Source organism: Pelobates fuscus, chromosome 6 (genome assembly GCF_036172605.1).
Source record: "Pelobates fuscus isolate aPelFus1 chromosome 6, aPelFus1.pri, whole genome shotgun sequence".
Classification (NCBI taxonomy): domain Eukaryota; kingdom Metazoa; phylum Chordata; class Amphibia; order Anura; family Pelobatidae; genus Pelobates; species Pelobates fuscus.
In genome coordinates, this window is record NC_086322.1 from 255,315,050 (window position 1) to 255,328,273 (window position 13,224).

The 13,224-nt window shown below is 37.9% G+C and overlaps 2 protein-coding genes across 4 annotated transcripts in view; both read left to right on the forward strand.

Moving 5' to 3' along the window:
* Positions 1-13,224, forward strand: part of JMJD6 (jumonji domain containing 6, arginine demethylase and lysine hydroxylase) — a 363,289-nt gene that overhangs the window by 59,155 nt on the left and 290,910 nt on the right. The window lies entirely within an intron of this gene.
* The window catches only part of MXRA7 (matrix remodeling associated 7), a 43,249-nt gene that overhangs the window by 27,956 nt on the left and 2,069 nt on the right, over positions 1-13,224 (forward strand). The window contains exons 3-5 of one of the 3 annotated variants that reach the window (XM_063458979.1): positions 6,954-7,050; positions 9,248-9,313; positions 11,719-12,918. In XM_063458979.1, the coding sequence (XP_063315049.1) occupies positions 6,954-7,050; positions 9,248-9,281 (131 nt within the window). In that variant the 3' untranslated portion in view covers positions 9,282-9,313; positions 11,719-12,918. Of the gene's footprint in view, positions 1-6,953; positions 7,051-9,247; positions 9,314-11,718; positions 12,919-13,224 lie in introns of those variants that run through there. The other 2 variants (XM_063458978.1, XM_063458977.1) reach the window with 2 other exon arrangements.

The window sequence follows — 13,224 nt, forward strand, 5'->3', positions numbered from 1 at the left end:
TAATTTCCACTATACAATGGAGCATTTGTGTGTCTCTGACAGTAACACTCGATACCCCATTTAGAAGTAAATATTTCATAGATTTGGTGACAAAGAATTTGATTTGAGTTGAGGCATTCTTCTCCTACTCCATTTACTTTATTTTTTTACCTGGTCTTAAACCTCAGATTCAGATTTAGAAAGTATGTAGCATCACCATTTGTAAATGCTGCAGCTAGAACAGATTTTCCATAATTTTGTAAAAATGTAATACATTTATTGTTGTCTTCACGCAAAAAATTGACCTCAAACTCATACATGTAATGGATAAATATGACCAGTACACATACAAGGCAACATTTTGGGTTTCGCCCTGAGTGGACACTGTGGACACTGTTATGACTTGTCTCTTGCATGCATTAATAAATACGATAACATGAGTCTGAATGCCTCTAATATGAGAGGGAAATAGAAAGGAACAGGACTATATAAGTTGAGAAATAAATTTAGCATGCTGGCTACAATTTCTACATTAAAATATAGCGTTTATTAATAACATAAAAAAGAAAAACGCAAAAGTATATTGTGATGTTTTAACTTGTTCAATATGTAACCTTAAAGACTGAAGTAGGGTATCCTCTACTGAACTGCTTGAGGAGTTTGCTGTGTTCCTTTAACATACATATGAAAAGGAGGGGATAGGTAACACTAGCATGAATATAGTGCAAACGTATTCCTCAGTGTTTTACAATATTATTAAAGGGAAATTCAACAATAACTAGTCCAATTTGGACATGAACAAGTTGATGAGGATCCTCCTCAAGTGAGCTTGCAACCTAGAGGAGGTGGGATATAAAAACACAATAGGAATGACAGAGTTGGGTATACAAACAAAGTGACAGGGTGGAAAAGTAGTAGAATGGGTGGAGAATGGACCCATTAATTAAGTTGAGAGAGTAAGATATTGGTTTTAGGAATAACCATTATCCTGAGGGTCTATAGGCTATTATGAAGAATTGGATTTTTAAGGACTTCTTGAAGGATTGGAGACTAGTCTGATGGGGGAAATGCAGGCGGTTCCATAAGAATGCAACTGCCCACGAGAGGTCCTGTAAGCACGAGTTAGCAGTATGTGTACAACCAGGAGATAGAAGGTCACCGGCGTAGCGGAGTGGCCAAGGAAGGGTGTAATTAGAACATGGAGAGGGAGAAAACCAGATTGAACATTGTCAAGGGTAATTAAAGTTGAGAAAGTGTATTAGATGGTTACAGACAAGTTATTCGAGAAGCTTTAACCCCTTAAGGACCAAACTTCTGGAATAAAAGGGGATCATGACGTGTCACACATGTCATGTGTCCTTAAGGGGTTAAAGAGAAGGGAAGTAGAGATATTGGACAGTTGTTCACTGAGGAAGATAAGTGTAGATAGAGATGGCTTTTTTAGGATGGGTATAACAATAGAATGATTAAGGGGAGCAGGTGCAATGCCAGAAGAAAGAGAGCAGCTGAATATATGTGTTAAGGATGGCACAAGGTAAAGGGATAGATATCTGAGAATGTGAGAGGGAATGGGATCAAGGGGACAAGTGGTGGGGTATGACGAAAGGAAAAACGCAGACACCTCTTGTTAAGTAGCTGGGGAGTAACCTTAAGGGTAGGAGAGACATAGTCCAAGTCATACTGAGAGAGGAGCAAAGGTGGGGGGTGGGGAATTATTTACATAACTGATATGTTTGTCAGTAAAATAGCATGAAAAGCTATCAGCTGTAAGGGGTTAGTATGGGGGGTGGTCACAGCAAGAGGAAATAAATAGTCAAAGAAATTACCAGAATTGTGAGGGTATGTACTAATAAGAGAAGAAAATTATGATTTTTTTTTTTTATGTTTTTTATCAGGAGCACTGTGCTGTATGAGCATAGCATGAATTTGTAATGGAGAAAGTCTGACAAGGTGCAAGATTTCCTCCAACAGCATTCAGCTCAATGGGAGCATCTTTGTATGTAGTGGGTTGATTTAGTGAGCCATGGTTAGAGGTGTGTCTGCTTTGAGGAGTATGTTGAGTGTGACTGCTTGGTCCAGGACAGAGGTAACGGTAGTGTTGTACAAAGAGATAATCAGAGATGGACAGGAGAAAGTAAGGATGGATGAGAGTGAAAAATCAGCTGACAATTGCAGTAGGTCAAGAGAACTAAGGTTTTGACTGTTATGTTATGTTATGGACATAATGTTATGTTATCTTATGGAGGTTTAGGCTGAGGATGCTGGGTGAGGGTGCTCTTGAGAACAAGACAATGGTTGGTGATCTGAGAGAGGAAATTATGTGTTAGAGAGATTAGAACTTTTTACATTCATATTTAGAGATTCTGAGGTGTAAATTCTATGTATTTCCAGTCTCCTCAATAAGATTGTGGGTTCTACATCTTAAGTTGTCTTTACTGGTTGAATTTAATGATATTTTAGGTCCCTGAGTTCCTCAGTTATATGCAGCTCTATAGTTAGCAGGATATTTTCAAATACTCTCTTTGAATATTCACTTGTACACAGGGCCGGATTAACATAGGGGCCGATGGAGCTGCAGCTCCAGGCCCAGGCCCATGGAATAGGCCCAATTATTTTTTTACACATTACTCTTAGGGTTGCCACCTGACTGGTATTTTATGGTATTTGAGGTTGCCTGGCCAGTGCCAGTATTGCAGTAAAACCGGCAATACAAATGCCGGCATATTTCTATGTATAAACAGAGATTACTCTGCAATACCTGCGCTGGCCAGTAGGGGTCACTGTGTGTGGAGAGAGTCTGGGACAGGAATTAACAGCATATCCCTCCCTGCCTCTCTCTACTCACTGATCTGTGGGGGAGCAGCTACACAGCACAGAGAGTTCAGACAGCAGCTCCCAGCCTGCAGAGACAGACTACAGCTCAGGGAAGTGAGGGATGGGGTAAAAGCTGCAGGGAGACATGGGGACACTGGGAGACACTAGGGGACACTGGGTGACCTAGGGACACTGAGACAACTGCACTAGGGGACGCTGTGAGACACTAGGCACTTGGGGACACTGGGAGACATGGGGACACTGGGAGACATGGGGACACTGAGACACTGTGTCACTAGCGTCTGTGTCCCCAATTCTCTGTGTCTCCATATCTCCCTGTCAGTGTCCCTAGTGTATCAGTGTCTGCATGTCTACCAGTGTCCCTATGTCTCAGTGTCTCCCAGTGTCCCCTAGTGTCCCAATGTCTCACAGTGTTCCCATGTCTCTTAAGTGTCCCTTAGTGTCCAAGTGACACTGGGCAACATGGGGACACTGGGAGACATGGGGCACTGAGACATTGTGATACATAGGGACACTGTGATACATAGAAGACACTGAGACATGGGGACATGAGGGGACACTGGGACACATGGGGCACTGAAACACTGTGATAGATAGGGGACACAGACACTAGAGGATACTGGGAGACATGAGGACACCGGAAGACGAGGAGACTAGGGGACACTAAGACACAATTCATCTTTTAGTCAGCAGAATAAATGTAAGTCGATTTTTGGTGATTTTACAGAATTATCTCTCAGGTCACTCCTTGTGATTTACAAGCATACATAATTAATTATGCAAATTAGTAAGGCCGGTATTTTTTTCCAAGAAAGGTGGCAACACTAACTATCCTTCAAATACTCTTGCTTAAGTGTGGAAACTTTAGAGGGATGTATGGGAACAAAACTTGTGTCGACTGGCTGACAATGAAATTAGTTAAGGTAAAGCTGTCTTTGTGCACAATGCAAATGATCTTGCTGCTTCAGTCTCTCTAACACTATGGCATGTTACCGTTCTTCTACACTCACTTCATACAGCTTTTCTCTGCCCCAGATTGTATACCAGGAGCTTCTGCCTGCTCTTAAGGAGGTTAGGAGAGGAATGGACCAGCGAGTGCTGGGGACAGTCCTTAGAAAGTGTGGAGCGAACTCATTATTAGACGCATTTATGCCACGCTCAGGGTGCTGTCTGCATAGTATGCCCTTAGTTGGCCAACTTGCGTGATTGGCAGGCAGCATGACATGCATTCATGCCAGGTTGGCCTTCCAATTCTTTAGGCAGACTTGCCCCCTTTTTAAGGCATGTTCGCCTCTTTCGGCAGTTCTGATTACATAATTTACATGAAAGATGAAAGCATAAATTAGAGAGAAATTAGCATAGAGTGTTTTTTCTCTTAACTGCATCCTATGAGTTTCCCTTCAGCTCCACTTCCGTCAGATACATGACGATTGGTAGGTATGACTGTTTTCGTGTTTTTGGTCGATAAGATTCTGTAATTAGGCCCCATCATAATTGGCACCAGGCCCACTGGGCTCTTAATCTGGCCCTGCCTGTACACTAAAGCATACTTTCAATACTTGGGCTGTTTATCCAACAGATGCAGGCCATGCCCAGACAACTGATTATATAAATCACATTCTTTAGGCAACACACGGTGAAATCTGTAATTATAATTTCCCTACCCATCTCTGTAGTATTTAAATATTACATTTTATTGTAGGGTGGACCTCATTCTAAACACATTTGATGTTCTTTACATTTATCAAACACACTGTCGGAATTCCGAAAGTGCTTTCAGATGAGGGGTTCTTTATAGGCGTTAATACGTTTCTTGTTTCAACTTGTAGGAGCAGATAATTTTACTGAAACACTGTCAAGAGTTTTGGTGAACAAGAGATCAGCAGTTGATAGAGAACATTGAAGGGTTACTCCAAGCACCATGACCACCATGATCAGGGTGCCTGGAGTCTCTATGAGCATCATTTTGCTGTGAAAATCTAGACATACGGAGTTTCTATGCACAGAGTTTCTATGCATATTTCAATGCAGTGAGGGACATTTATTACCTGAGAGCAGTCAGCTGGCTCTCTCAGTTAATGAATGGCCAACAAGATTGGCATCTGGCTTCTGCAGCTATGTAGAAGCCAGATGAACGTCACTGGCCATAGAGGACCTTCAACGTCTGGCAGAGACCCAGGTAAGAGATCAAAGACACGGCGCAAGGGTATATCATAACTATGCAACAGGCTGTAGAGGTTATGATGCTAAGAGTAACCTTTTAACAAAAGGTGCTCCCCCGTTGTATTCGAATGTCACAAGTCAGAAAATTTCAGGTTACCCCTGGCACATTAATGGGGTCCTGAGTTCATCTGCATTACTGCTCCTCCTCACATAGTGACAGGAAAGAACGGTAAATGGGTGACCCGATTCATCATAATAATGCCAGGCAGATAGTAATTTCTACTACTATATCTTTGCTGATAAAGAAAATAAAACGTTTTTCTTCTCTCTCTCTCTCTCTCTCTCTCTCCCTCCTCCCTTCCTTCTTTCTCCATTAACAACTAATTCCCTGACTTTTACCCTACTCGGATCATCCACCTGCATTCGAACACTCCCATTCGAGGGTACACAGAACCTTACAATATGTTATATTATTATGTTATTATTTATATAGCACCAACAAATTCCGCAGAGCTTTACAATGGGTGGACGGCCAGATATGTAGTTGTAACCAGACATTTGGACACACAGGAACAGAGGGGTTGAGGGCCCTGCTCAATGAGCTTACATGCTAGAGGGAGTGGGGTAAAGTGACACAAAAAGTAAGAATAGTATTAGACTAATGACAGTTGCAAGAGAGGAATAAGTATATGGTGGACCAAGACCCAGAAATACTTTCCTCACATAGGATATCCCTGTTCTAGGTTTTGGGACTTAAACTCGTCAGCGTTTCTGAAAACAACTGGGCCTGCGTGCCCATGTTCTAATCTTCTCATACAGTTTCAGTACAACCCCCTGCTATAGAGGACCTGCAAGTCCTGCTTAAAGTTTCTGGAACCATAAAGGGCCTGCATGCTCGTGCTCTAATGTATCTTCTCATACATCTTTGATTACATATCTCTGCTGATGAGGGCCTGCGAGTCCTTTCTTATTTATGCATACTGAGGAAAAATAAAAAAATATATATCGGTATGTATTGGAGCAGGTGACAATTCTGCTTTAATAACTTTTTATAGAGCAAAAATTCAGACCAGCGGTTTATCTTACATGCAGTAATCAACTAGTTGTGAATATTTTAATGATTACTACCTATTTAATTTGTCTCTTTTGTGTACTCTCTGGCATTCGTGTACTGAGTACACGAATGCCAGAGAGTACACAAAAGAGACAAATTAAATAGGTAGTAATCATTAAAATATTCACAACTAGTTGATTACTGTCTTGCTCAAATTGCTTAATCTTCCTGTTTAATATATATATACTATTTGCATACAGTAGACATGATTATTAAAGGTATATTACTCTGTGCTGCACCTAATTTTGGATATACTATTGCAACTTGTAACTTGAGAAAAAAAAACAACAAACATGCCTCATTTACAATCTATTGTTTTTTTAAACCATTAGAGTGTCCAGAAAATGTTCTATGTTTTTTGTTTTTTGTTCACTAGCAGAGAACATCAGGTTTATTTCATGTTTACTCTTGTTTTCACATGTGTCTTACGGTATTTTGTAATACCCTTTTTAATGATTACATTCTATTTGAAATATTGTAATTACATTTGTATTCGAAATGAAATACAATGAAATAAATTGTCATTCAATTGTCATTCAAAATCAAATACATTTCCATTCAAAATAAAATACAGATAAATGATTACATAAACACAAATAAATATGGGTTCCTGGGTAATAGTAAACTCACAGACTGAAAGATAAATCAAATTAAATTAATCTGGACTTATTTTCAAATTATTTTTAGCCATTCTCTTAAATTTAACCACCAAAAATGAGAGTTAAGTTTTAATCCCTCTTAGAAATGAAGTCTTTCAAGTAGATATGATCTTTACTAGCAGGTATTTATAGAACCAGATGAGTTGCGATATCCCATGTTCTTGTTCTGGATGTAGACTCAATGTATTCTTACCTGGTTTCAGATGATGAGGACTTTTCTTTCAAATATTGCCCAGGGAAGCTGCGTGGAAGTGAGTATGAGAAAATGCTGACAAAGGAAGAGCTGGATGAAGAACAAAGGTAATACAGTACATTCCAGATTCAAAGATGGATTTGAGGGAGGCAAAGGGACATTAAACAAGAATCTTAAACCACTGCATTCATACTTTATGATACTTTATTCTGTGAATTATTTTGTTAAAGGAACACTCAAAGCACCATAACCACTACAGGCCAAGACCACGCTCATTGGTTGAAAGCGCTTAGCTGATGCTCTCAGCCAATGAGGGTGACTCTGCATGGCCGTGCTTAGCTCAGTGGAGATAACTGAATTCTCCTTGCAGAAGCATCCAGAAGCATCCAGAAGCAGGGCTGCGGGCACCTTGCAAAATGCAGGTAAAGAGTTTTAGTTTAGAAAAATGGCGCCTCCAAGGGGATATGATAACATTATACAAATATATCCGGGGCCAATATAAACCATTGTGTGGAAATCTATTCACAAACAGGACACAAGGTCACACGTTTAGACAGGAGGAAAGGAGATTTAGTCTAAGGCAAAGGATTTCTTTTTTTACCATAAGAACAATAAGGATGTGGAATTATCTGCCTGAAGAAGTGGTTTTATCAGAGTCTGTGCAGATGTTTAAACAGCAACTAGATGCATACTTGCAAAACCACAGTATTCAAGGATATAGTTTTTCAATTGTTGGGTAATTGTTTCTTGATCCAGGGATACATCTGACTGCCATTCTGGGGTCAAGAAATATTTTTTCCCAAGTTTGTTGCAAAATTGAAAGTGCTTCAAACTGTTTTTGGTTTTTTTGCCTTCTTTTGGATCGACAGCAAAAAACAGATCTCAGGAAGTTGAACTTGATGGACACTTCTCTTTTCAGCCTATGTGACTATTTACTCAAACAATTTGAATACTATACTCTTGACACCATAACCACTATAACAAACTGTAGTGGCTATGGTGTTTGGAGTGTTCCTTTAATGTTTTAGAACTCCAATTAAAAGATTTGTGCTATGTTGCATGCCTTTTTTACAATGTCATGGGCTTATTTTTTGGCTAAAGCATTGATGACCAAATGCAGTGACAGACAGAACCCACACACCATTGTCTAGCATAGATTCTTCCTTTTCTTACTGAATAGAAATTTGTTCCTTGAAGTCTAGGGAAAAATGCTACACAGCAAACGGAGTAAACCCTTATTGATTCATTAATTATAGTAGGTCATATTTATTACAGAATTGTATATATTCAAATGAATGTCTATACTGTTAAAATGTGTTTTGTATCTCACATAAATGTAACATACATGATTGCTCACTTCAGTTGAATCTATACCGGCAAAGAGCTTGCAATTAACTTTTGGTGGTGATGTGTAATTAAGTAATCTGTGTACAAAATTATGTGAACTGGACTAATCCACTTCTCAGACTTTTCCTTCTTTCTGTTCTGTATTGCACTGTACGTGATATGCTCGGATAGTTGCTGGCCACTAGATTTAATGGCTTGCTACCTCTGGTTCCATTAGCATTCACTTGGAGTATTTACTATTTACTATATTGACTGTTACATTCACTTTTAATTCTATCACTAAACTAGTCAAAATTAAAGGGATTCTATAGGTATTCAACGCTTTCCTATGGTGAAAATCTGACGCTGGAGGTCCGTGAGGATGTCCAGTATCAGATAACGGACCAAAAGTCCGTTTGGAATCCGGAAGCCCTCTAGTGGCTGTCTGTTAGACAGCCACGGAGGGCAGACTTAGAGCTGCAATGTAAACATTGCAGTTTCTCTGGAACTCCAATGTTATACAGTGCAGCAATAAGTGCAAAAGGGACATAGCACCCAGGCCACTTCAATTAGCTGAAATGGTCTGGTTGCCTACAGTGTCCCTTTAAAGGAACACTCCAAGCACCATAACCACTACAACACTCTACATCACTACTGATCGCTCTCAGCCAATGAACTAAGCATAGGTTTGCTGAACTTAGGTCAGGCAGAGAGCTTCCAGCTCTCACTCCAGAAGTGAAGGGGCAGGAATCAGCGTCTGACGGACCCCGTGTTTGAAGTCAAACCTTTAGAAGAAGCTTTGACTACTTACATTGGAGGGGCACCAGGACATTTCTGGCACTATAACCATCACAGTGCACTGTAGTGGCTATGGTGCTTGGAATGTTTATTTAAGCGTTTTAACCCTAAAGACTGGTGTAATCTGCGTTCCTCAAAGGTGCACAGCTCTGTGATAAGTCATGTGCATTTGCCTTTCAGGATTGAGTTGACCTCTGACCTCACATCCCTGTAACATGTACCGAGCCCATGTACTGTTTCTCTGTGGTAAGACATTGCTCCCACCGCTAGTAAATAGCTAGTAATTAATAGTTAAATGTTAAAACCCTCAATCCCACCCAACTGACCCTTCATTAATGTTTGAAGAACCTCACTAAGGTACCTCTAGCAGTGAAAGGGTTAGATGTCCTGCTCTCAGTACAGTAGATATTTTTGGATATATCTTTGTATACTTTAATTATGAATCTATGAAAGGGGTGTGAAATGGAAATACACTTCCCCCTTAAGTGTATAGGCTGGGACTTATTTTCCAACTTATTTTTAGGTAGAGATGGTCTCTACCTCCCTCTACTGTTTGGCCAGTAGAAGTGGCCCTTTACGGTGTGATTTCCAATTGCAAATTTGATGCTCTGGGGGAACTTACAAGAGAGCAACTAATATGAGGACCTTAACCGATTTACTGCTGGGGACCCTTCCTGCAACCTGTCCTATACAAAGAAAAGCCCTTAACCCATTATCACCCATTCACAATAAAAGCACATTTTGTAATTTTGTTTCTGTCAGCGTTGTTTTAGAAAATATCCAATTTAACTTATAGTCCAGTGAGTGCATGTGCTACCAGAACAATGTGCCCACTTACCCCTGTGCTTAGCTCAGTTTAAAGGAATAATCCAAACACCATAACCACTGCTGTGTACGATATTTAATAATATTAGGTCAGCAGTTATTTTTTTTATATATTTATTTGATATTTTTGTTTTTACTAGTTTAGCTTGATTCGTTTTCTCCATATATATAAACCTTTTTTTTTTTTTTTTTTTATATAATGTAGCATGCACATCCTTGCAACCATTCTGATTCTTAGTACATAATTTTATGCATGGTCATCCACTCATCAAAGTTTAAATAAAAAAACAAAACACTCCAATTGATATGTTACATTTAGTATGCAAATATTTTGAACCCTGAAAGTAAAGAATAAACACGACTGTGCTACGTACATAAATAAATAAATAAATAAATACATAAAGTCCTAAACTACACTAGGTGGCATTCTCACTGCAGTTATAATGGATAGATAAATACATATTTAAATATATCTAACTGTAAACCTTGATAATTATATATAAGTGCATTTAAAATAATTATTTTAATACAATATTTACTTTATAGTTAACCAAATCAGCACAGAAATTATAATATTCTGGGCAGTGAAATAAAAAAGCACCTTAGGCTAGGGTTGTATATTGTAGTTTAGCCACTTCAATGCCACAATCAAGTATAAACATTTGTATTATGTATTTTTGTATAGAAACTAGTCCATAATGCTTCACTCACCCTCATTTATACTATAGTTATGATTCTTAGCCCGAAGAGGAACATATTTCTCTGCCAGAAGCCTCTAATTAATGCAAAATTGCTAAACATGTTAAATTATCCCCTGCTTTGAAACAGTTCAAGAAGTTTCACTGGGTCATATATTTTCTTACAGCTACGGAGGGGGAGAAGTAAATGGACTATACAATTTCACTGTTAGTATTCCATTAGCATTCCAGAGATAGAAACAGATTGCTGTAGAAGTTTTATGCCTTTAAACTACTAGAGTCCTTACAAAATACCTACAGGCAAGGCTTTTGACCATTACTTTACCTCCTCTTAGGTGAGAAGCATTTTTTTTTTTGCTTTTATACTAGAATTTTAGACCCTGTATGATATATTCCAACATAAAGGACACTATAGTGTCTAAAGCTTTTCGTTTCCCAAATATTGTTTAAATGAGCACATAAGTGAAAAATTAAAATTGTGTAAATATACATATTTTTTATTTTTACATTTGTCTGCAAAACAATCTATATACACCATATTGCTGTGTTATGATATGTCCATATGCTAGCTTTGTATCCTTTTGGCATGATAATATTTTTTCAATCAAAAAAGTCCTCAGTAGTGAAGAGGTTGAAGACACATTGCCGAGAGTATTATTGCTGTGGTGCTCTGTTATACACTGAGACACACCAAAACAGGGACATTAGAATAGAAAAGAAGGACAGAGGGATTTGGTCCCAAAAAATAGGGACTGTCCCTTCTAAATAGGGACACCTGGGAGGTATGTTACAGTATTTCATATATTTCTAAAGCTTAATCTAAAAAAGAGATAATTAATGCAATTAATTTTGAGAGTAGCAAGAAGCAGATATTTGTTTGCAATCAATGTGTATATTTCTGACTTTGCATTTCATATGCCTCACCAAGTTTCTAAATTCACAACAAATTTCCACATACATCATCAATGAGTCAATATAGCAAATTTGATGTGATATACTTGGTAGGTTTTCATATTATCACTGCATCCACTTTATAATAACACTACTTATATTAGATCACAAATACACCGCCTAATCAAATAATGCATCCTAAGTTAGTTATTACCTCTTGTTTTTCTCTCTCTACAGAAATGAAGAAATTGAGAAGCTTCCCTTACAATCCAGCTAAAGAGAATGGCTGACAACACCAAATACCCCCCCAACCCCCTCCAAAAAAACAAACAAAAAAAACAACACTTTGTGTGGTGGAATTGTTTTTCCCCAAACAGTTTTTTTCTAGCCAAAAAAAATTAAACCAAATTAAAACACCAGTCACTTCTTTGCAGGCTATAATCAGACATTAGTGAAAATGGGGCAATATAGGAATAGAACAACAATATATGTGCTCCATACAGAAGTATTTCCACAACCTAAGAAGACTGACAGACAATATGTCCCACTGGGAAGACAAGGACTTTGGCACCTTATCTACAAAGAGGTTTATTTAGAGGGGAACTTACATCCCAACATCTAAAAATGGCGCATAAATGCTTCATTCCTTATATACTGGACGTTCAATGCCTACTTACTTTCTATGCAGTAATGTCTTATGTGGATATTTAAGATATATACTATAGCTCAGCGATACGCAACCTTCGACACTCCAGGTGTTCTGGCCTACATCTCCCATAATGCTCCAATAGTCATAATCCGTCAAACATCCACAACATTTGGAGTGCTGAAGGTTACCTACACCGGGTATAGCTTTTATAAATAAAAAAATAATAATAATCTCTGCATGCCATAAGAAATGCAAATGGAAGGCCATCTCAAATATTACAATGGCTATCGTCTGTATTATATAATAATCGTTTCTACCTTTTAATGGACAGACTTTTTGGTTTTTACATTTTTGTAGGACAGTCCTTTATTCTTGCTGTGACATAAAATTATAAAAATGTGTACAGCTAAAAAAAGGAGAAAAATAACACTATCTATACCTATGCAAATTGTAGCATCTCCTGTACGTCTTACATAACTATAACTTTTAGATATACTACACTATGCATCTTCCATCTGCTCTTTCCTTATAACCAGTTCATTGGTTCTTCTTAACTCTTTTGTTTTTTATCTCCATTGCTGGGAATAGGTACATCATATTAATCCATACAACTTCCCTAAAATAAATAATTCCCCGTGCAACAAAGGCCCCTACGGGAAAAAAAAATGTAAAAAAAGATTTTATGGACTTTATATATACATTTAGAAATGAAAAATTGGTCAACAAGCTAATGTTTTACATATTATTATGCTCCTGTTAAAAAAAAAAAAAAAAATAAAGAATAAAAATAGAGTTTATTCACAAAGAAGTGAATTAAAACTCAATATGCTAAATTTGGGGAAAAATTGTTGTATTGGAAAAAAATTATGAGATTTAACTGTTTTTTTCTAACAACTGCCCTAAATTTTCAATTCAGGTCCATTATACCACAATTCACAGTTTAATGAATACAAACTACACCTGTTTCTATAGAGATCGCTACATGTTGACTCACCAACTAGCACTTGTTGGATAATTGTTATCCTTCGAGAACTCTAGCTATACTATTAGAAAGGAAATAAAATGAAATATTTAGAATTTCTTTAAATTATTTA